Source organism: Bacillus rossius, chromosome 5 (genome assembly GCF_032445375.1).
Source record: "Bacillus rossius redtenbacheri isolate Brsri chromosome 5, Brsri_v3, whole genome shotgun sequence".
Taxonomy (NCBI): domain Eukaryota; kingdom Metazoa; phylum Arthropoda; class Insecta; order Phasmatodea; family Bacillidae; genus Bacillus; species Bacillus rossius.
In genome coordinates this window covers 6,125,978-6,151,332 of record NC_086333.1, presented here as the reverse complement: position 1 = coordinate 6,151,332, position 25,355 = coordinate 6,125,978, and the positions used below count along the sequence as shown (strand labels likewise).

At 36.7% G+C, this 25,355-nt stretch overlaps 1 protein-coding gene and 2 long non-coding RNA genes across 3 annotated transcripts; 1 reads left to right on the top strand and 2 right to left on the bottom strand.

The window, feature by feature from the left end:
* Nucleotides 1-896: 896 nt before the first annotated feature.
* On the bottom strand, nucleotides 897-2,365 carry LOC134531557 (uncharacterized). The gene is made up of 2 exons (XR_010075031.1): nucleotides 2,278-2,365; nucleotides 897-993 (listed from the first exon to the last, which is right to left on the bottom strand). It is a non-coding gene; the product is annotated as an uncharacterized LOC134531557 (long non-coding RNA).
* Nucleotides 2,366-4,087: 1,722 nt separating this feature from the next.
* LOC134531555 (uncharacterized) lies at nucleotides 4,088-8,583 on the top strand. Its single transcript, XM_063367255.1, has 2 exons — nucleotides 4,088-4,459; nucleotides 7,099-8,583. The coding sequence occupies exons 1-2, from the start codon at nucleotides 4,088-4,090 to the stop codon at nucleotides 7,684-7,686; spliced, it is 960 nt and encodes a 319-aa protein (XP_063223325.1). The 3' UTR covers nucleotides 7,687-8,583.
* Nucleotides 5,241-24,708, bottom strand: LOC134531556 (uncharacterized). The gene is made up of 2 exons (XR_010075030.1): nucleotides 24,316-24,708; nucleotides 5,241-6,325 (listed from the first exon to the last, which is right to left on the bottom strand). It is a non-coding gene; the product is annotated as an uncharacterized LOC134531556 (long non-coding RNA).
* Nucleotides 24,709-25,355: the final 647 nt, after the last annotated feature.

Genomic DNA, 25,355 nt, shown 5'->3' with positions numbered 1-25,355 from the left:
CAGCACACTTATGTTGCAGAAACATAACAGTTAAATAACTTTGTAACATTCGTAATGTTTCAGAAATGTTACGATACATAATTGTTCGGTTTCAGTTACATTACATTTACGTAGATATGTCCTCTTTCATAACTTAATGTTGCAATGTCTCTGAAACATTACAGTGAATCCTCTCAGAAATGTAACATTGTTACCTAAAATATATGCTACATTGTTACATAACAAATATGTGACATTGTTACATGTTACATACCATATATGTAACATTGTTACATAACATATACGTAATGTATATGATATAAAATTGTCAATAGTATATTCATACCATATTAATAGAGGGGTATGCTTGCAAACTGCAATATACAGGCAAAACAACTGGCATACTCTTGTCTCTTGTAATAAGCTGAGTTATAGGCATTCCTCATTGGTAAAATAATTATGTGCTAACAATTAAGGAATTAACCCTATTTTGTAGTATAACAAGTGCATTTAAATAAACCAGCTTTGTCTAAATTTTTGGAACAATTTCACTAAACTGTTATAAATCTGCAGTACTTTTTCTTTATTTCGACCACATTATGTACAGATATTATTTATAATATTGTGCTACAAAATATCACATTTATGAAGGAAAAAACCTGGACATGTTGTCCACACTTCTTTATGAAAGTTTCGTACAAATTTTCTTTTAGGACTGGCGATTGTTGAAAGTTATTTCAGCCCAAAATGTTGAAAAACTGAATATCAAATAAATGTTGTTAAATTTTCTGTTTGCATTTAGCATTCATATATTTTCCCTTTTGACATTCATTTTTATGTATCATTTTAAACACTTTCTCCCATCATCCATAACCATACCATTTAGAAACTTGGAAAAGAACAAAAAAATCATATGGTTCTGCCTTGAAAAATATATTGCAACAAGAATGTGTACAACAGAATTAATTAACATTCTCATACACCTCACTTCTATGTTCTTCTCTCTTCTTTTTTCTGGAACAAAAATAAAACATATTAATTTCCTTAACTGGCACCCTACAGTACAACAGACATACAGTATGATTGTACCATCACCTGGTAGTCCAGGTTTGGATAAAGCATGAACTAGGAAACTGAGGTTTCAGAGTTTCGCAATCTTTAGACAACGAAAGTGAAAACATATTACATGAATATTAAAACAAAAACTGCAAAAATTATGACATCATATGAACTGTATCAAAGCTGAACTTAATTTCTCTGGATCACATGGAAGTATTATAGTAATAACATATTTTTTTTTAATAATTGAAATTAAAATAAATCAGTTGAATATTGATGCACAAAATGTAATTCTTAACTGATACACAGTAATTATACTAAAAATATATTAGCAGTCAAACTGCAAAGGAATGTGAATTGCAGACTCAGATGAAACAGCTAACATTTTCATTGCAAATTTCAATGATATTTCGCTAACATATTTAGATTTTGTCAGTAAGGATACGGCATCTCATCATATGCCTTTCATGAAGTATTTTTTACCCAATCAGCAAGAAAATAAAAAAATAAAAATTGAAATGTACGAAGTTTGTATATACAATGTTTTCTACAATAAATATTGTTATTTTTACATGCTCAACCCCACCTGCTAAGGTAACTGCATTGTGCACATGTCTTAAAACCACAAGGCTGTGTTCTTTTTGATTTTCAATCAAACAGTCACCATTAACCGAAAATCCTCTCTCTAAACTAGCATTTCCATGAGAAATTATCAGTAGAAATTTAACAAAATTAACTACTTGGCTTGAAACATTGTGTGAACTAAACAACTTCATCCAATGATGATCGAGGCGAGAATGTTTTTCAAATGCAGTCATGCATCCAATCACTTCTTCTGACTCCAGAAGAAGATGTAATTCACGCTGAATGCTGTCGGCTTGCACACCAGATAACCAATTGTGTTTCACCAATATTTCCAAGCATGATGCCAAATTTTTCTTGAACAGAACAGATTTAGTAGCAACAGCAGGATCAAGAAATGTCAGTGCCTCAGTTAGTCTGAATTTCAGAGGAGACTTGTCCAACAATTTTGTGGTACATTGAGTTAGAGCTTGGCGACAACATTGCTTGAATTCCAAAATCTGTAAGTTCTTTCACTCCTTTTGCTTTTTGTAATGTATCTCTTACAGCAAAACCAACATCAACATTTTTTGCATGTAGCAAGTTATCTGTGCTCAAAATAAGTTTGCCTGGTGAAAGAAAATTCTTATTAATGACATCTTCCTTAACAAAACGTACCATCAATGTGTGTACCAATGAGAAGAGAGCAGAATGAAGAAATGGAACCACTGGAGATTCTGTTTGAAACTGTCTCAAGAAAGGTTCTAACAAACCTGCAAGAGAATAAAATAATGAAAGTTTTGCTCCAAACAGGTTGTCTTTGACACATCTTGAAACAACAGAAAACATTCATTCTGTCTAGTACTATATGCTTTCTTATCCCGCACTGCACACTCCACAAATTTTGACAAACAAGGTAGAATTTCAATAGCTCGAAGTGCAACTTTGCTGTTCTCTACCCAACGAATAGAACAAAATTTCATAGGAAATATTCTTGTATCTGTGTATTGTATATAATCTGCTCTTCGTGCAGGTACATTTTTGAATAAGTTGTAGACTGCTCTCAAAAATTCAACTATCTCCCACTTAGTTTCACGTATAGCTGCTTTAAAAGCACAATGGACAGTGTGTAAACCACAAGATCCTATATCTAGTAATGTCGGCTTACTAGGGTCGTCACCTTTTAAGTCAAACAACAAATCTTTAAAAAGAATATATGATTGACATTTGGGCCATCCATTGACACTTGTATAAGTTTACTTAAATTTATATCAGACAGAGAGCTTTTAAAGTGGATAAGCAAATCAGCAGCCGTTGTATGACCAAGAAATGCAGACGTAAAGTACTGTGATGAAACTTCATTTTTTTCAGAGTCCCAAAATCTTACGATAAGGTCCATCTGCTGCTCTTGAGCCACCTTGTTTAGACGCTCATCAAACCCTACAACCACAGAGTTGCAATCTGAAATCAAGTTCACCAGCTGTGTTTTGAAATAAGGCCCTAACCCATGTACTATTGTATATGCAACTTTAGTCCTCTTAAGTTGAATTTTCTTGGCTATTTCACTGTCAGGGAAAAGTATTGGAAAAAGGTCAGCACTTCTAGCACCACTCCTAAATGAATTATGTTCTGTCACAGAATGCAAACACCAATATATTTCAGACTTGGTTAAGCTATCATTTAATAGAAAAGCATGCAAAGTTTTCTTAGGCATATCAGTCACTGGACTTGGACTAACAGGTTCAGTGGCATCCGTTGGGTACTTACTAACCGAAGCTTCAGATGTGCTTTGTCCATGTTTTAATAGAACGTCTATTTCCAAACACTTCTTACGGTTTGCAGCTGCTTCTTTGTGTTTTTTTTCCCATTCATATGGCTTATCACGGCTTGTTTTCCCATATTGCTTAGGCTGAACTTAGTCATGCAATAACAACACCGGGCTGAAAATTTATTTGACTCGTCTTCAAGTAACCATTGTGAAAAATCTTCACACGCAAACCATTTATAATTAAAGCTAGTTTTTTTTTGTTTGGAGCACGACATGACGAAAACTTGTCATATTGTCTTTACAAATGAATATACGTACCACAACTAAAAAGTTTGTCAGCCTTGATCGACATATTTACGTACCAAAACTAAAAACACTTGCCAGCCTTCATCGACGTATCCCGCCATTTTTACACAAAAACAAATAATGAAACGCAGTTCTTAAAGGCGGCCACACACGCTCAGTTTTGTCGTAGGTTTTACCTGTGCAGGCATGACCTGCGCAGGTAGAACGTAGCGTGTGTGGGCGAAACCTGTGCAACTGTGCAGGTATTTTTCCGACCTGAGCAAAATCAAACCCTGGTTGATTTTGGCCTGCGCAGGTTTGGACTGCACAGGCGAAACCTGAGCGTGTGTGTGGTGATCAGGTCAGTTACGCAGTTGGGCTGTTGAGCTGGTAGTGGACAGACGCACGCGGAGTGTGTGATCATATTGCGCTACAATGTCAGACTCGCGGAATTATTCAAAGCAATTTCTTACTGAATTCTTGGAAGTCTATCGCAGTGAACCATGTCTTTGGAAAGTGAAAAGTAAGGAATATTTGAATAGAGACAAAAAGGCCGCCGCTTATGAGAGACTAGTCAGTGTAATGAAGACCGTAGATTGTGATGCAACCCGCGAAAGTGTAGTGAAAAAAATTAACAATTTCTGGAGCAATTTTCGAAAAGAACTAAAGAAACACGAAGATTCAAAGACATCAGGAGTTGGCTCTGATGATGTGTACACACCGAAGTTGTGGTATTTAGATTTATTACTTTTCTTGCAAGATCAGGAAACACCAAAGCAGTCAACATCCAATTTGGACAGCTGTGAGGTATGTATTTGTTTTTTATTGTAGAATTTTTTTGCTAGGGTTCATACACAATGTGATTTGCGATGATATGGCCGATTGGCAGGAGCTGGTTTCTCCAGTCAATAGGAATTAAAATAAAATATCAACATGGTACAAAGTGCGTGTAATGTTATGTTGGTAAACAGGATCAAATTACCAACGCGCCATCGCGGAAATACATTGTTGCCCGAGGTAGTGACGCTGTAGACTAAACATTAATAGGTGCATTCATTACATTATTGCAGCTACAATATAAAAGATTTTTTTACAAAGGAATGTTGAAATATAACACCCCCCCCCCCCCCCCCCACCCCTCCACCGAACCTTTTTCCTGATCACATTTTGCATTGGAGAGAGATTAATTTAGTTTACCAATGTTTAATCACATATGAGTTGTCTGGAATTTTTGAACAGCGTTAACTAAAAATATCTTTATGTATTAAATTCTTCACTCAAAAATATTTATTAAGCCAATACAAAAAAAAATTTAATATTTCAAACAGGTGCATAAATTATTTTCCGATACAAAAACTGCTAAAATAGCACCAATTTGCATTTAGAAATTCAAATTTTTTCCGGGGGTTCGGTGTCCCTTATGGTCAGGCTGAAATAGTTGGTAATCCTATGTTCTACCCACAGCCCCATTGTTATTTGGACAACCGATAACCTTTCCACGCATAAATTGCGTAGCCTATGGCCTATACTTTGTGTTTCACTTTGAATTCTTAATGTTTATAAGAAATTTTACAAGAATACAAATGTATATTCTGTATATGTTTATATTATTATTAACAATGAAGTTTACAGAAGTTTATGCATAGGCTATATGTGGTAACAGAAAAAGTTTGTGAAAAACATTACAGGTAACAAATGACAAAGATTGCTTAAACGACAGATGCTGATAACATGTTTTAGGTAAGAATCGTTGAGGTAGGATGTATCTTAAGTCATATTTGGTGATAGTGTTATCCATAGTTTTTGCATTTGTATGAATAAATTTAACTAAAATACACAACATGCATTGCAAAAATCACCAGGGTTTTGCCAAAAGAAGAATTGTGTCATTAAACACTGTCCTGCCATGGCACTTTCCCTTCGGTATTAAAGTACTTAACATACATGTCTCTCACAGCTTTCGCGTCATTTGTTGCATTGCGGACCATTCCATTCTGAAGTTCAACAAATTGCTCCACATCTGGCCGCAGACCCAAAGTGGTTGAACCTATGTCAGAGTCGTCAAAATCCAAACATTCACACGGTGCATACCTAGTGCGACACGTTTTACGCAAGTAGTGGTGTAAAACGCAACAAGCCATTACCACATCATCAATTTTATGGAGGTCCATATTAATTGGGGTGTGGAAGATACGAAACCGTGCTACCAATATACCAAAAACATTTTCAATTATTCTACGTGCTCTTGAAATGCGGTAGTTGTAAATGCGATGAGCAGGATCCAAATCAGTGTAACTGAAGGGCTTGAGCAAATGCATCGTCGCCTACAAATACATACGGTAAATCTAGTTCACTATTTCCCACACGTCCATGTCGTGGAATATTCAGTGCTCCATTCACAAGTTTTCTATAGAAATTTGTGTTGCTTTCACCTCCATCAGAAACACGACCGTTTGGTCCGAAATCACAAAGAACGAACTCGTAGTTAGCATTTGCGATCGCTAGTAGAACAAGACTGTTGTAACCCTTATAATTGTAGTAAAAAACACCACTGTCAGCTGGTGGAATTATCCAGACATGTTTTCCATCTATTGCTCCAAGGTTGTGTGGAAAGTTGCATCTGTCCTCAAAACCTTTTGAAATGTTCTGCCATTCTCGCTCAGTGCTTGAGAACTGGAACATGGAAACAGACAACATATAACATTAAAGATAGCCTAGGCAATAGATTGTAGGTAGGTATACGATACTCTATTAAAATTAGGGTTCTGAAGCTTAGGGAAAAACCGAAAATATTGGGGAAAAAGCAGGTGACAATTTAGTTTACAGGCCACAAATTTATTTGCATAACGCCTACCGGCCTAGGCCCATACTACCAATAGTCAAATAATAAATAAATGTATTGTAATTTTCCAAAAAATAATTATCTAGTAAGGCTCAGTGGCACATGAAATAACCAGCAATGATTATATACGAAACTTCAAACTACTGCCGATACTACTAGACATAACTGTTTGCCAGGTGTCATGTTACGATGGTATTGTGTGGTGTCATGTACATATAAGTTCATATTAATAAAAAAGATACCAAGATAAAAAAGACAGCAACTTGCTACTTCAGTAGGCAACATTCTCCCCTTATCATTAAAACAGTATGTTTCTGTTTACCGTTTTTCCACAATCATATGCCTTGTACACAATTAAATATTCAGAGACGACCATGTGTTTAGTTTTAGAATTAATATTCCTATTTTTCGGAGCATTTTGGAACAAACACGTTTTCTTTCTGTTTTTTTTTCCTTTCGCCATTTTCTCCGGATATTTTAGAATTATAAGCAAATGTATCATTTACATTTCCTTGATTGTATGCATGTAACATTGACATAATATTTATAAAAAGCACAACTCTATATATGTTGCCGAATATTAACACAACGTATTCTTTCGCAGGACGCAGCCCTATCCGATGAATCTAACAGTGATATTTCAGCTACAAATGTCACACTTCCTACTTCTCAACAACCTGGTGATGATAACATAAGTTTCTGTTCTACATCTGCAGAGTCATCGTATACACGTAAACGTCCTACCACAAAGAAGAGGAAAGATTGTTGTGATGGTACGCAAACAGAAAAGGTCATGTCTTTGGTCAGCGAACTCTTGCAAACGATGACGCCAGAGGACTCAAGTGATGTTTTCGGCAAACATGTTGCTTACAAGTTACACGCACTAGATGAAAACCAGCGTATATTTGCCGAAAAGTTCATTAATGATGTTCTCTACGAAGCATCATTGGGAGGTCTGTCTCGTGATTTTCATGTGGGAAATGTAGCGCATAGCGTTCCTGTCACAAATATTACACATCAGCCGCTCCTCACGCCATATGAATCCATGGAAAGGCATGCAGCTGGCTGGCAACATCCACCCTCAAATACACAGACCACGGGAATGGTGACGTCTGTACAAAACACTCTTTCTGCGAGTATTGATACGGATGCTTCAAAGTTAGCAAAGTTTTATTCTCAGTATAGTGCTTAAATTATGTCTTAGTATAATTATTGGTAACCAATCATTTCAATGCTATAGCAGTAACGTACATTCGTCAATGTAATTCTCACAATAGTGATGGCGGTGAAAGTGTTAGGTATATTTGTATATAAGTACGATGTGCAGCAATAAGCAATGTGTTGATTTAATACTGTTTGGAATATATATTATGTCTACTTAAACAGTGTTAGTTTAAATACTTTATTTGTGAAAATTGAGGAAGAACATGTAAAGAGTGTGTCTGCGCATGATTAAGATCTTTCTTGTTACAATACATTGTATAGAATTATTTCTATCTAACACATTAATCACATTACTTATCTTCATGTACATTTCCTGTAATACTGCATAAATGGCTCTGCATGTGTCTGGTACTATTACACCCAAAGCTTGAGGTGATATTATTGTTGTGTACTTGAGGTCCTCAAAAGATCTACCAGTTGCGAGAAATCGTAGTGTTGCAGTCAAACGTTCGTGCGGTGTAATTTCAGCTCTCATGCACGTGTCTTGTTTTCTTATCAACGGCGAAACTAGCGACAGCAAGTCGAAGTATTGTTCTTGATCCATTCGCAGGTAGTTGTGCCAATCACTTGACTCCAATCGCAAATCAGACAACAAGTTTGTGTGCGAATATTTTTTTTCTTTTCAGCAGCCAACCCTTTGTCCACTTTGTTTGCCTCTTGTGTCTCTTTCGCTTGGCCTGCTGGAGTATTACATTCACAGCGAGAACTGCTAACAATACTGTTTCTTCGTACATTGCGGACACGAGGAAGGACCGCGCTCGCGAGGTCTTCAACACAACTGCGCTATTCACTCAGGTAGTCCGGAGTAGTGTGTGGGCAACTCACTCGCGCAGACGAAACTGTGCAGTTTTACCTGCACAGGTAAAACATACGACAAAACTGAGCGTGTGTGGCCGCCTTAAGGATTAATGTATACACATACACTAACTTGTCTTACTCACAATGTTAAAAAAAACACATCACAAGAAAGTTTTACAACAAAAACTATCCATTTAACTGTAACAAGCCATTCGCAGATGGTTATATGCAAGGCCTAATAATCATGCAAACAACAGAACGGAATAACGTATTTACAAACCATAAAATAATAGCGAGACAGGTGCACCAACTTAATGTATGAAAGCCGCAAAATGTTACGAGACAACCCGAGGTCTCGAAAACACAAATTCAACATAAATCCTACCTTTCATTTTCTATTTTACTAGTAATATTTTTAAAAATATTCCTGTTTCAACGAAAAATTTCCAGATTTTTGAGGAAATTCCCTGACTTTCCCTTATTTTTCCCTGTAGCTACAAAATTCCCTCACATTTCCAGGTTTCCAGGTTTTCCAGGTCGAGTGGCCACCCTTCACACCCATAACCTTCACTCATAGTGTTTGCACATTGACAAGATTAGGCAAAAAAAATTGTTTTTACCATCTTATAAATTTGAAAACTTTAAAATTTGACCCATGATTTCTATCTTCATGCCAAATTTGAATTCAAAATTCTGAGCATAGAAAAAAAGTAATATTTAACAACTCACTTTATTTAACATCCACACAGCACGGACACAATCTTTGAACATAGTAGAGGAAATTACTGATTGGCTACTTAAAGCCAACAAGAAATTTTTTAAGAATTTAGCAGTGGGTCCCATTAAATGCTTGTTCATGGTAACAAAAAAAAATTTTGAATTCAAAGCAAATACGCCTTTTAGTAGTATCAACACACAGTATAATGATGTGCTACTCAGAAGGCAGTTTTTATGTTAGTAGGTGTAAGATTGTCATCCTTTTGATCATGTGTGTAATTGTGAGAAAAGTTTACTTTTTCAACATTGAGAAGTGTTTCTTCTTGTATTAATCTACGCTTATGTCTATCACTATAACCTGCTACAGTTCGCAGTTTTCTTTTCTTGTCCATTGCAATATAAACATCCGTATCCAACTGGGAATGTACACGAGTATATCCTGATTGGGTGCTCCAAGCCTAAATTCGCAAGCACATTCCTAACCCCACCACATTTTGAGTAAGGATAGGAATATGGAAATATACGAACATTGAGGAATCGGGAACCAATTTTTGTTCAAAGAAAAAACACAGTGAATATTCATATTAACTACCGAACAAAATTTTTCCTCTAACCTAAAATTTGTAATAAGCATGCTACCGAACGATCTATGAAATAATTTTATTTATTTATTTATTCAATTTTTGTTCTGTAGATCCCATATGGAGGTAAGGACTCCGGGATATAGAACAAGTCAGTTAATACAAATATATACATATATACAAACAAACTGTACAACCACAAAAAAAAAAATATTACACAGTACTTTTTACATTTCAAACGTAAGAAAGAGATTAAAAAAAAAACATGGGTACATAAAAAAGAACACAGGTACACAAGAAATTGTATAAACTGAAGTCTAAACCTCAGAGTGAAGAGTTAATTTACAAAACTCAATATATTTCTCGTTTTGTGATGTATTTAAATAAAATTTACTAGAGTTTAGTTTTATTATCTGTTATTAGGTCAAAGAATTCTATAAGAGAGTAGGAAGGATGTTCTAAGAGAACTTGTTTGATTGTTCTTTTGAATATAGGTAAATCGGTTATATTTGTGACATTTTGTGGCAATAAGTTGTAAATTTTTATGCCTATGTAATTTGTGCCCTTTTCATACTGACTGGTATTATGACCTGTTATTCTCAATTTATTGGAGTTTCTTGTGTTGTATAAATGAATATCTAGATTTTTTTGTAAATAGCGTTTCTCCTTATGTATGAATAATAGTATTCTTAGTATATACTCGTTTATGACTGTTAAGATTTTAAGTTTTCTGAATTTTTGTTTACAGTGAGCTGACATTTTGTCATGTGTCATTATACGAATAGCTCTTTTTTGTAATTTTAGAATTGTTTCAATTCCCACAGAGTTTCCCCAGATTTCTATATTATATGTCATTATAGAGTGGAAGTGAGCGTAGTAGACAGTTTTTAATGTTTCAATACTAACTATGTCTGCCAGTCTTCTTAGTACATAGCAGGATACACTTAGCCTGCTAGCGACAGAGTTAATATGGTCTTTGTACTTTAGCTGTTCATCTAATTTCACACCAAGGAATTTAACATTTGATGTTCTAGTTATGATATTACTGTTAAACTTTAATTCAAACTTTTCTTCTACTGGATTATGTCTGTTCCTAAAATTTATACAATTTGTTTTAGAGGTATTTAGTACAAGTTTATTTGCTTCCAACCAGTGATTTAGATGGCCAAGGATTAAATTTGCCTTAGATACGATGTTGTCTACATTTTTACCTTTCACTAGTATTGAGGTGTCATCAGCAAATAGCACTGTGCTGGCTTGTGGGATGTTAAAAGGCAGGTCATTAAACACTAAGAACAATAGATGCCCTAGGTTACTACCTTGAGGGACTCCATGTTTAATGACTTTCCAGTCTGAGAACACTATGTTATTGTTTGATTTTATTTCTACTCTCTGTTTACGGTTGTGCAAATATGAATACATTAGCTCAAGTGCTTTGCCTCGGATACCGTAATGATTAAGTTTTTCAAGCAATATTTCATGATTAACAAGATCAAAAGCTTTAGACAAATCACAAAAAATGCCTAGTGCTGTTTTGCCACTATCCAAGATTTCGAGAGCTTTACTAGTAAAATTATGTATAGCATTTATTGTAGATTTGTGTTTTTGGAAGCCGTATTGATTACTGTTTAGAATTTTACAGTCCGTGAAGAAGGATGATAGTCTATTATAGAGCACTTTTTCGAAAATTTTGGCAACAATTGGTAATAAGCTAATTGGGCCTATAGTTTGCTGCCTCTAGTGTATTTCCCTTTTTATAGACAGGTAGTATTTTTGCTTTTTTTTAAACAATCTGGTACAATACCTTCCATAAAAACCTCATTAATTAATAGTGATAACGGCTTGGCAATGTGATGTCCAGCAAGTTTTATTATTTTGTTAGATATGCCATAGACATCTGTCGAATTTGAGCTTTTTAATTTATTGATTACTTTTAATATTTCCTTAAATGATGTTGGGTATAGGTAAATTGATTTATTGTTAAATGGGCAGTTAATTTTCAGGTTTTCAATAGCATTTGTTATTTGACTGTTTTTTGTAGAGTTTAATGAATCAGCAACATCAGTAAAAAACCTGTTGAATTCTAAAGCAATCTGGTCACTGTCATGATTTATTTTACCATTTATTTCCAGATTATTTACTTCTTTTTCAATTTTAGTGCCCCTGCTTAGTTCAGAATTAATTATTTTCCATGTGGTTTTTATTTTATTATCACTTTGAGTGATCCTGTTTTGTATATTTTTTCTCTTTGCCAGTCTTAAAATATTTTTGTAAATTTTTTTATAATTCTTATAGTATTGCTGAAATTTGGTGTTGTGACAGTCTGTTTTACTAAGATAATATAAGTTTTTTAGCTTTACACTTGATGTAATTATTCCCTTGGTTAACCATTGTTTAGGTTTTTGGTCAGTCCTAACTTGTCTTATTGGAAATGATGCATTAGTAATGTTTATCAATTTATCAATCAGTAATTTAAATTTTTGTTCAATGGTTGTCATTTCATCAATATTTAGCCAAGTTTCTTTACCTAAAATATCTAAGAATGTTTTTTTACTATGTTTATTAATGCATCTGTATTTTAAATAGTTAAATTTTCTATCAGGTAAATGTGCTGATTGCACTCTAATTACCTGAGCCATATGATCTGAAAGTCCATAATCAATGACATTACTTGTATAGTCTTTATAGTCAAGGTTGGTAATAATATAGTCAATTGCAGAACTGGTTTGTTTAGTAATTCTAGTATGTTCATTGATTATGTTAAGTAGGTTATAAGAATTCAATGTAAACAAACATAGTACAAAATTAATAATTGTTGCTTACCGTGACAGCTATAACTATTAATGAAAAACACTGTTTTCAAACTAAAGTTAACAAACTTCACCTACTTCACATTACCAAACCAAAACAAAAACTTTTTTTTTTTTTTTTTTGCTGGTCTCAGGCGGTGACGCCAAACAACCAAGGTTGGACCCTTAATGGGATAGAAACAGGGGAGTAGCGAAAACAGACCGAAGGAAGAAACAAAATAACCAGGGGGTTGCAAAATCATAAAATTACGCGATTATGGGAAAGAAAAGCAGAGATCACCCGAAAAATTTCAGGTGACGAAACTAATAGAGCTTCCAGGAACTTGAGCGGGAATGGAACGCGGAGGACACCCAAATCATGAAAAAATAATGAACGGTCCAGAAGAAGGGGACATTCCAGCCATATATGATTTATATCGGCCGTAGGGGCACCGCACGAACAGGTTGCTGAGGGCAGTATACGAAGCTTAAAGAGGTGGGAGGGAATAGCAGCATGGTGGGTGCGTAGTCGGAAGGAGGTGACATAAACGTTCCTGCCAAAACGACCGAACCGACACAGGATGTCATCGTCTAAATTAGGATGCAAAGAGGTATAGAGTGAGTCATGGGAAAGTACATAAGAGTGCCAGACATCTTCCCACTCACGATAAATAAGGCGGCGCAACATAGGGAGAAGCGTGACAGGGGAAGTCTGAGTAACCGCTGTACCCTCTTCAGACGCCAATTTCGCCAACTTGTCAGCCAGTTCATTCCCAGGTATACCCACATGACCCGGGATCCATATGAAGGAAACTGGTGAGCCAATTAGTTCTTGTTGATAGCATAGGGAGCGAATTTTCCAAATTAACGGCTCGGCCGACGGAGCGGTCGAGGAGAGGGACTGAAAAACACTATAAGAGTCTGTGAGAATTACCGACGGCCCTAAACCCGTGGAAACGATGCTTAACAGGGCTTGATAAACAGCAAACGCTTCGGCGTAAAAAATTGTAGTAAAGGAGGGGAGTCTAAAAAGCTTAGAAATCCGTATTGAGGGAATAAAAATCGCCGCACCAACGGCCTCCCCAGTTTTGGACGCATCGGAGTAAATACGAACATGACCAGAGAACCCGCTCAGGGCCCGAGAGAGGTCCTGCCACGTAGTAAGAGGGAGCTGAGTTTTCCATCCTACGGCAACACACCGTGGTATGTAATACTGTACCTCATGTGAAAACTCATATCGAGAAAAGGAAGTGGAATGGGTGGAAGCAATGCTATGAAAAGCATCGACAAAGATGGGCGGAATAGGTAGATCGAGTTTATCCACTGCCCGAGGAACATTTGAGATACGAGAGAGGCGTGTAGTCAACCAATACTTACCCCAAACCCAGCGGAACCGGAGTTTAAGGGGCATGACATGGCAATCCACATGTAGATATGGAATCGGGGTCGATGGATACGCACCGGAAATGACTCGTAGGCAGGTGTTTTGAAGGACCTCCAATCTATGAATCAAGCGGGAAGGGGTGAACAAGAGGAAAAGACATCCATATTCAAGAACGGAGCGAATAGTAGAAAAATAGAATTGCCGCAATACCACTGGGTCCGCACCCCATGACCTACGAGCAAGGGCTTTTAATAGCTGAATCCGCTTCTGACATTTTTTACGAAGGTGAGCTACATGAGCCTCTCCTGTACAGCGAGCATCAAACATAACACCTAAGTATTTGTGAGATGTTGCCAAAGGAAGGGCAATGCCATTAAATAGAGGGAGGGGCACACCTACTGGACAACACTTTTTGGAAAAGTACATGACCCGACACTTTGTGACAGAAAGCTCAAGGCCGTGGAGATCTAACCAATGTCGTAAATGAAGGAGAGCGGAGGTCAGAGTATCGGCAGCATCAACATAGGTTTTACAGGGGTACCACAACACAATGTCATCGGCATAGGAGAGGGAGCGAACCAGCGGGCCCAAATGAAATATTACATCCTGCATATAGAGGAGAAACAATATTGGACTCAAAGCACTGCCCTGCGGAAGGCCTAAACAACTAACCCTAGAGAGCGTGTCGCCGGCGGCAACCCGAGGAATATAGATCCTTTCGGTAGTAAGAGCTTGTATCAGACAAATGATTTGGACCGGAAAGCCAGCAGAATCCATTTTGCGGTACAAGACAGGAAGAGAAACTCGGTCAAACGCTGTTTGAAGGTCAAGAAAAACAGCGGATAATATACCTCTTGCTTGCATGCCTTCGCGGATGTAGGAAAAGAAGACACTAAGCGCGTCCGATGTCCCAAGACCTTGTCGAAACGCAAATTGTTCTGGACGGAGTAAGCGGTGATGTTCTAAAAACCACAGAATGCGAGCTTTCAGTATTTTTTCAAAAAGGATAGCAAGGCATGATCGTAGCGCAATCGGACGATACAACGTGTGACACGATAGGGGCTTATTTGGTTTTGATATAGTAATAATATAGAATTTACGCCACGCCTCCGGAACTATAGATGATTGTAACATAACATTGTACATACCTAAGAGGTAACAGGAACTGGGAATCGGCAAATGTGCAAGAACCGAGTATGATATTAGAATTGGACCCGCCGCCGTATTACCGCATCGGCTTAAAAGAGCCACGAGTTCGCCTTCGGAAATTGGCTGAAGGGGAAAATTGAGGGGTGGTCTGGGGAGGACAATCGATGCAGTATACGGGTGAATGGCAGATTCTTCCGGTACAAAGTCCGGCGCTATACTGGACATGAAAGGGGGCCATAAATCATTCGGTAGAGGAGACCGTACAGCAGGATATGCACTACTTACAAACTGATTGTAACGTCGCCATAACTGTGATGTAGACGTCGAACGGGAGAAACCTGAACAAAATTTCACCCACGCCTGACGTTTACCCATTTTCCAAACACGTTTTGCGACAGCTTGTTGACGCTTTAGAGCGATGTAGTTTTCCAAATTAGAGTGATGTTTGTATTGGTGAAAGGCATGACGTCGTGCAACGTTCACCTCATCGCAGGAACGATCCCACCATGGAGCCGAGCAACGTTGTCGGGACTGTCCGCAAATATTAACTGGAATAGAACATGTAATAGCACGACAAAGTTGCATATAGAACCAGTTATAGCACTGCTCCAATGAGGACGACGTGATAATAGGGGCGACTTTATGAGTTTCAGAAAGCAACAATTGGAACAAGGACCAGTTCGCCTGAAGGGTATTGAGCTTACAGTAAGTGGGAGAGAACTGAGTAGATGACTGACCGAAAGGGTTGTTAGAGATCAACAACGGGAAATGGTCACTACCCCAGTCATCCGGTAAGACCTGCCAAATGAAACGAGAGTATAAATCAGAGGAAGCGAGGGTAATATCAATTGCTGTAGGTGAAACCGAAGGGTGACCATGCCAGGTAGGTTGACCAGTGTTAAGTAAAAGGAGACGCGATTGATAAATGGAATCCAGAAGGTGTGTCCCTGCAATGTCCGTTTTGAGATTACCCCATTGAATATGGTGACAATTAAAATCCCCACCCAAAATGAGGCTGCCGGAAAACTGGGAAAAAAAAAGGGTCCAATCGGAGGCAGTGATACAGAGACGGGGGCGAACGTAAATGGAGACAACAGACAACACACTACCCTTGAGGTGAAGATTAACAGCTACTGCATCTACCTCAGCCATCCCCGGAGGAAGTCGAAGAGAAAGGTCCGAGTAAACCAATGATTCATGTAAAAGAAGCGCCATTCCCCGACCGGGAAGGGTGGATACGATATTCCGGTAGCGTGGAATACGAAGAGGTCGAGAATTTAACCCAGATTCGGATATCATGAGAACGTCTACGTAGGTAGACGTAAGAAACTGTTTGAGAGGAAATCTGTTAGAATGAAGAGATCGAGCATTCCATTGCAAGAATGTTAGCGGATGTTGAAGCATGGAAAAATATGCAAAGAGACGCTAAGAAAGGTGAAAGAAATTAACCTAGAATAATCTGAAGGAAGGATTGAAACAGTCCTTCCTTATCAAACGATACTGTCGGGTTCTGCCGTACCATATTAAACATAACTTCCAAGGTATCCATTAAGGAGGTCAGTTTAGAGCGAGTGTGCGCAGAATATGGACCTGCGGAGGAAGAATGATGCTCGCGGGAACCATCGGGTAGAGAGTCTTCCCCTGGGTCGGCAGGGCCCCTAACGGGCACCTCGGGAGAAACACGGGAAGTGGCAGGCGACGGAAGATCGGTAGGACCAGGCTGTAGAGCATGCATTGAGAGGTCTGGGGTGTCCGGTCGGAATTGAGCATAATAACGACGAATATCAAAAGAGGGGGAAGATCCCTGACCCACCATAGGGGGGACCGCTTTGTAACAGGTCAAGTAGCCATCGGGCCGACTATTCTGCTTCACAGAAGGTGACTGAACTCTCTGCGCATATGAGTGATCAAAGCGAATTGGGTCAACTGAGGGAGTTTGCACTGCCCCCGATAGGTGGGGAAAGTCTGTTGGTGTCAAGTGGGGACGTAGCGGTCGACGTGCAGCTCGAGATGGTGGACGAAATGAAGTCTGTGTTGTAACCAATTCCTTGGCGGCGTTGTATGGCAAATTATTGTGAGCCATAACACGCTTTACCTCCCGCTCGTACTCCCACATAATGCAGTTTTTCTTATCAGTAGCGGAATGAGACCCGTGACAATTCACACAATGTGGGCGAGAGGAATGAAGACAATTGTCAGGCTCATGGTCCTCACCACAGCCCGGGCAGAGCGCTACCCGGGCCCGACAGGTCTTAGTGGAGTGACCGAAGCGGAAGCAGCGGTGACACTGAAGGACGGACTGTACTCGTGGGGAAACTGGGAAACGTTCCTTATAGATGACAATAGCATCCGGCAGCGATTGTCCTTCAAAAGTGACTTTGACCAATTTGATGGGTTGTCGCGGGCCAGACGGAACAAATCTAGTAAGACGTTCCAGGGACAAAACTCTGTGTGAGGGGGACTCAATACCCGACATCAGGTATTCAACGTCAACGTCCAGAGGTACTCCGTAAATAAGGCCTTCCCTGATTAGTAAGCTCTGAGGAATGAAAGCTGAGAAATTATGTGCGCGAGGGATCTCGGATCGCAAGAAGCGATTAGCGCCATGGAGAGAGGGAAAAGTTAATTTAAGTCTATGCGGACCGGCCCTTTGAATGAACTCAATGTCCGGATTCGGGTGCAGCTTACGGCCGACAGAGAGGGGATGGAGGTTACCGACATTTTTGTCATTAGATTCTGTAAGAACAACATAAGGACCTGGGTGTCGATCAGGAAAAACAAGGTTCCAGCTTTGGTTGTACCTTATTTCTGAAGAATCAGGAGGTGCCGAATCAGTCTTGCGGTTAGCCTTAGTTGTCCTAGCTTCTGAGATGCCTTCATCCTCTCGTAATTTTCGTTTGCATTGTTGTGAAAGTTCAGATTCCATAGGTATTATATGTAGCGATGGTAATGATAAATCAGAAATTTCTAGATTATTCCATGATGTAGCCACCATGGAGGTAAGAAGTTAGGGAGTGGTTGTTTGGCGTGGATGCTGAAGTCATTTTGCTTTTTGGGACACGCCCACTAATGCGACCAAAACAAACGGCGAATACAAGTTTGAAATGGTGTTTTTAATGAAATAAAACAATGTCGTGTTGTGCTTATGGTTGTACGAATAGGCTAGCGAAAAAGCAGGCGGGAATTACATTTCACAAGTAAGTTTATATCAAACCAGGAGCTTCTATTATTGAAGTGGTGAGATGAATAAGAGAAGACAAGACATGTCTCAAGAAACATGAAATAGTTATAGTAGCAGGTGGAAATTACGTGTTCAAGAAAGAATAAAAAAATTTGTGTTGTGCTTATGGTTGTACAAATAGGCTAGCGAAAAAGCAGACGGGAATTACATTTCACAAGTAAGTTTATATCAAACCAGGAGCTTCTATAATTGAAATGGTGAGAGGAATAAGAGAAGACAAGACATGTCTCAAGAAAGAAGATGAGATAGTTATAGTAGCAGGTGGAAATTACGTGTTAAAGAAACAATCAAAAACTGTGTATCTCAGTTTGAAATATGTATTACCTTCATTATGTAACACAAAAGTGGCGGTATGTACAATCCCACACAGATTTGACTTGATGGATAACTCATGTGTAAATATAGGGATAAGGAAAACTAATGAAAAAATTCTGACTCTGTAGTAAGTACAATTTTGTACGAGTAGGTATATTTTGCTGATGACACAAATCTTCTTATAACTCCAGAAAAATATTCGAATTAAAAAATAAAACTGAATTTGAAATAATTAACTTGAATAAGTGGTTTGATGCAAATAATTTAAAACTTAATATAAATAAAACAAAATTTATTAAATTTGGTAATAAAAGACTGCTCGATCAAGTATTATCTGAATTTCAGAATCAAGCGATAAGTCAAACTGAATCAACTAAATTCTTGGGCACATATTGATGATAAACTAAAATGGAATGAACATATCAATCAAACTATTCATAAATTAAGTAAAGCTTGCTACGCCCTCAGAATTCTTAGCCAAATTATAGACAGAAATTCTCTACGAACTGCATACATTGCACTTTTTCACACACACATGGTATATGTAATTGAAATATGGGGTAAGTGTAGTAATAGTATTAAAATTTTTAGATAGCAAAAAAAAAGCCATATGTATTATATGTTTAGTTGATACAAGAGCCTCATGTAAACCTTTATTTACTGAGTTGAATATATTCCCTTTTTTTTCGTAATATATTTATAGGTTGCTCTTATTTGTAAAATTGTAAATAATTTTGTAGAATCTGAACATACTGGACCATATATCACAAGATATAACTATAAACACAAACCAAAATTCCACACTTAAGAGGTATAACACTATTTAATAAACTACCTAAAGAAATTATATTACTACAAAATTTTAATGAATTCAAAAAAGTTGTTAGAGAATACATCAAAGGGAAAAAATATTTATTTAGCTGGTGAAATAACACCTTGTAATGACAATATAAATAATATGTAATTTGCTGTATAATTAATAGGACACCCTACAAATGATTCAGAGTATATTAAATGAAAAAATATGTACTGTTTGTTGTGTTGTGTAAATTGTGAAAATTATAAAATTTGTGATTATTTGTTGAAAGTGTAGATTAGCAAAATTCATTATAATTGTAAACTTGATTATTTTATTGCAATTTTAACTATGTTTAATTTTTGTTTATAATGTGACAAGGTCAATATCCCTTGAGCTGTTGGCTCATGTAGGGATCTGCAGGTGGATTGAAAGAAATTAAAAAAATGAAATAAAATAGATTGTGTTATCTGCATGAAACCATAATATATTTTCCATTGATTTTTGTTGTCCAAATTATATACATTTATGTAATGTCTTGTTATTTGTTAATAAATTATAGTTTTTACTTCAGTACGTCTTGTTTTGTAGTTGATTTCGCATAATTTCACCCTATTTTAAATTTGCAACACTGTGCTACCAGCTTGCTTTTACCAAAGCCCAATAATGTACCAATTTTATCGTCGACGATTATAAGACTTACCGTAACTTAAAAAATATGGTGAGGAAATGGATGAGGAGAAGTGATTTAATCTGTAAAACATTTCACTTTTAGTTTTATGCAGTGTGGTTTAGTATCATTTTGTTCTAAAATTCCCTCGGCGTAACTTTTCCGTAATTAAAGTAAAAAAAATCAATTTCGAAAATATTTCTTTCGAAGTAGTCAAATGTGGATAGTGTTTGATTAGGCTAGGTTAGTAACAACACTAGATTGTAGGTTAGGTTAGTATAGCTACATTAAAAATGCTGTAAAATATTTTTAGTGTTTTTCAGGAATTACCAATTTAAGATGTACCAGTTGCCAGAGGGAAATGCTGAAAATTCATTAATTGCACAGAAAGATAGAGGTGGAATAACATACCTGTCTAAGGACGTGCAAAGTATTTGTAAGACGAAAATACATTTTTTTCCTCTTTGAATCAGCATATGCATGACATGTCCCCATTGAATAATCATATTGTTTATTTGACAAAAGCAGTTTCTGATAAGTATGTTTGTATAAGGTTCAATTATTTTGCTAAGAATATAATTTAAACTAGTGATTCTGTTCAAAAGATGTTTACGAAGACAATTTTGTTTAAGGGTCAATGAGAATTTTTGCAGTCAAACTTCTAGTAGCTATGTATGCATTCTTCCTTTTGAGCTTCAAGTGATCTTGTTATTCCATTCAAGAATAACTGTTTTACCTATTACAAATCAGAAACATAAGTATTTTTTGTATTTATATGCAGTCTTAGTAAGTATTGATTGGTTATTGCTACATAGTATTTATGTGTGTCATCAAGTAAGGGAAACCAAGAAAAAATCTTGACAAAAATAATTAGGTTTCCTAGAAAAAATTTCTATGAACTAATTTTTGCAAATCTATAGTTGAATGGATATGAATATTAGGGAAATTTTGGGTAAATATTGCCCCCTAAGAGAACAAAAAATACAAAAATATAATTTTCAATTTAAATATATCTTCACTAGCATTTTATAATCCTCACTGATCTCAAAGAAGCTTAAGGCACACATTCAAGGCTAAAATTGTGGGATGAAAAATAATTAAAACGTAGACAGTATAAATATATAACACTTGGAATCGCTATAGTAAAAAAAAAAAAGTTGCAAATGTAATCACTGCAACATTGCTGCAGGTAGGCATGTGTGCCCTCTGTTATTACTGTTACTTTACAGTACTGGCTCCTAAAGTGAAATATTCGTGCAAAGGACTAATTTAGCTCTGAAGAAACTACTGGTATGTTTACTATTGCGTGGCCACTGCAATAAATAAATAAATAAATATATAAATAAAATGCAAAAGTTGTAGCATGTACAAGTTAATATAGGCGAGTGGGCTCGTGACAGCTAATCCATCCATACACATAGGCCTAATAATTATGACGAGAATTTAAATATCAGTTAATTTGTTCATTTCGTTTACAGTAACATGTAGGTAATAAGCTAATATATTTAACATTGTAATAGTCCGATAAATGAAATGACGAAAAAAAACCTTCTTTAAGCACAAATAATGTAAACAAGGGTACTATAATGTTATTGACACAACATACTGCCTTAATAACATCAATGCACCTTACCTGAATGCTGTTGAGTAAGCAATAAATTAATTTTATAACCCATTTCGTCATTACATATATCGGGATTTATTGCCTTATTTCTACTAAAAAATCACACGTTACAGTCTTGCAACACAACATTATATTTCATTTCATAATCTTAACAAGATAAACTTGCACATATATGCCGTTGGTAGCTAATATCGGATTAACAAAATACCCCTTTCAGACCTGAGTTTTTACAATTCTGAAAAAAAATAAACAAAGTGCACAGTTAGGATAATATTAATTTTCTAATGCTCACACAATATTTTTTTTTTCAATTTGGTGATTTTTTATATAAAAAATTTAATGTGTACAACTGTGCACAAACAGATTGGGATGATGCACTATTGTAATACGGTCACTTATTTGATTTATATTAAAAATTTGTAGTAATAAATCACTAAACATACAAAACATACATAAACACATGTACAAGAATGTGAAAGTCATATAAAATAAAATACTGCAACATATAAGGGGAAATCTGAAACACACACAATTAGACAATATTACATAAAGCACTGCAATAATATAATTATATGATAGTACACAAAACACTGCACTCATATGACTGTTAGAATCACTGTGTGTGGTACATCAAGAAACAGTTCTTATCTTTATTTAGGCATAAATGCACTTTGCACTTCTGACACAAAATTCGGGAACGTCCAGTGCACTTAGGCATTTTACACCGCGTACCCAATTTTTCACTCTCATGGATAGGCATATGGTCGACTCCATCTTGCTGGACTTCAACACCTGGCCTCACCTCTCCCTTCCGCCTCTGGACAACAGGTTGTGTGGAGCAGTTTTCTTCCAATGAAGGACGTCCACGTTTCTTTGTAGTTGCCCGTTTTCCAACAAAAACCAGGCTTTCTGAGATCTTCATCCTGAAGTGCAACAAATCTAACTGTTTTTTTTGTGGAATTTCTAGGGCTTCTGCATCCTTCCTGTATTCCAGCCATGACAGTGTAATAGCCATGTCTATTGCATGAAATATCATCCTTAGTGTCCACTTTTTGGATTTTATGAAGGTGCGGTAGTAGCTGATGAGCTGATCCAACAAATCTACACCACCCATGCCATGGTTGTACAATTTAACTACCTCTGGTCGCTCTACAGGTATGTACTTCTTCAGCGTCTTAGACCAACGATCTACTATGTCCGTTTTCCCTTTGCCTACAAAGTTCAAACCCATAACCACCGTTTTATTATCGACCCATTTTGTTAGTGTCACATTTTCTTCCCGGTTTGTGACTTCTTCACAAAAACCTCTTTCTTTCTTCATCGCATCTTTATCTGATATCAAAGTAGTGTTACAGAATCTGTTAATTCTAACAGTCCCTGCAGCATACACCCCCCGTTCCAAAAGAACTTGAAACAGTGCATAAGAAGAAAAATAGTTGTCGAAATAGAGTTTGTGGCCTTTTTCGTCACCAATTCTCTTTGCGAGCTGCAGCACCACTGATGGTGCAAGGCCATACAACTTCTGGTTACCAGGATCTATTTCGGCCATGTTTGCCTGGTAAATAACAAAATCATAGGCCAAGCCAGATTTACCACACAAAAAAAAAATCTTCACACCCCAAGGGCAAGGTTTGCCCTTCATGTACTGTTTTATGCTAAAGCGCCCTGTAAATGGTACGATTTGCTCGTCAATACAGAGGTGCTCTTCTAGTTCAAGGGCCATGCACCTTGAACGAACGGCATCATACAGTGGTCGTACTTTGTACAGCTTATCACTGCAGTTGTCAGGAATTTCTAACGTGTTTACAAGATGCAAGTTCGTTCTCAACTCAAAAAACCTGTCTCTTAACATTGCATCTTGAAACATGGTGATGCCAATTGCTTTGTCCCAAAACAAAGAAACTCTTGGGAATTTTAATGTCCCCATCGCAATATGCAGACCAAATAAAACCTGTAGCTCCGATGAGCAGGTGTGTTTGAAGCGAGGCTTGTGATTCTGAACTGCATAGAGGTTTGTCATTTCTGACATTTGATCAAAAAGAGTTACTGGTATATACTTTTCAAAATACGAAATTGGCGTGAGCAGTTCATTATCTAAATTGTTATTATTGCTGTATGGCTCAATCAAAATGGAAAGAGGTTTGTGGCGCCATACAATGTCACTCTTTTTCGTGTTTACATTACTGACAGGGGCACTTACACTTATCCGTTCCCGTGATTCTTCTTCGTCACTATCATAATTTTGCATTGCTTCGTTGGTTCTCACTTTATCAGCACCTACTCGTAAAGGTTTCTTACTATTTTCAGTCAGAACTTCATCGTCCAATCCCTCGTCGTCAGACACCCAGTAATCGGAAATTTCACCCTTCTCTAACATATCCAGAATGCTGGCTGCATCTCTGACACCTTCAGAAGACTCCATAGTCTTTAAAAAAGCAATGATCTTAGAAGAGAATTAACATACAAAGTAATAAAAACATAAATAACCAGTCATTATTAGTTTGTTTACACTATTTAGAGGTTATGTACATACCTAGACACTGCTTCACTCACGGCCGTTTGGTTACAATTGTACACATTAACTTTTTTCAATAAAACTAATTCAAATATTTACAAAATTAATGGAAATGAATTTCAGGTAGTAGATAAAGCTTTAAAGTAACTTAAAAATATTAACTGACTCACGAAAATAGAAAAAATTTACTAAATATAGCTTCCCGAAAAATCCCAATCCAGCACCTCGCAAAACAACAATACACTCCAACTTTCAAATGTTTTTAAAAAAAAACTTCTTGGCCATAGATAGTTATACGTATAGACAAATGAAACTACATAATGTACACAATCGTACACAATCGTTGTAAATTTTTTTTGTCTTCATAAACCGATTTGGAAGTTTAATGTGTACAGTTGTACACAGTGGGTCTGAAAGGGATACAGTATTCTGCATTTAAATGCATTGCAACCAGTGATGTTTTGCTCTCACAAGGGGGCGTGGTCGTTTTTTGTTTTGACTTCAACTGTTAACACAGCAAAGATTACACACACCTACTCCCTAACTTCTTAACTCCATGGTAGCCACAGTGCGAGCAAGACGATCGTTCCCGCACGGGACCACAAACACACTTAAACTCTCTCAAAAACAAAAACTTATTTGGCGCGAATATCATGAACATATGAACATACATATTACAAAAGATACGGAAACATTTATATCTCAGAAACATCGCACATGTTATGTAACAAATTGCATAATTCAGTTATATTTCAAAAATATTAATAATGTTAGTTACAAAAAATATATTTGATTATATTTCAAAGATATTTACCGTGGTAAGTAATAATTTGTATATCTCAGTTAGGTATATTTCTTAAATATTAGAAATGTTATCTATCATAAGTTATATTTCATTAATATTTCCGAAATATGTAAAATATTATGTAACAAGTTGTATGATTCAGTAACAGTTCAGAAATATTAATATTTTATAAAACAAATAGAATGTATTAGATATGTTTCAGAAACATGCATGTAGTTACACAACAAAAGAGGATATTACATCTACATTTCAG

Bases quoted from the DNA above. Each gene is read 5' to 3' on its own strand.
- LOC134531555 (XM_063367255.1), top strand. From the start codon at position 4,088: ATGTCAGACTCGCGGAATTATTCAAAGCAATTTCTTACTGAATTCTTG. The intron at 4,460-7,098 runs GTATGTATTTGT...ATTCTTTCGCAG, and splicing joins CCAATTTGGACAGCTGTGAG to GACGCAGCCCTATCCGATGA.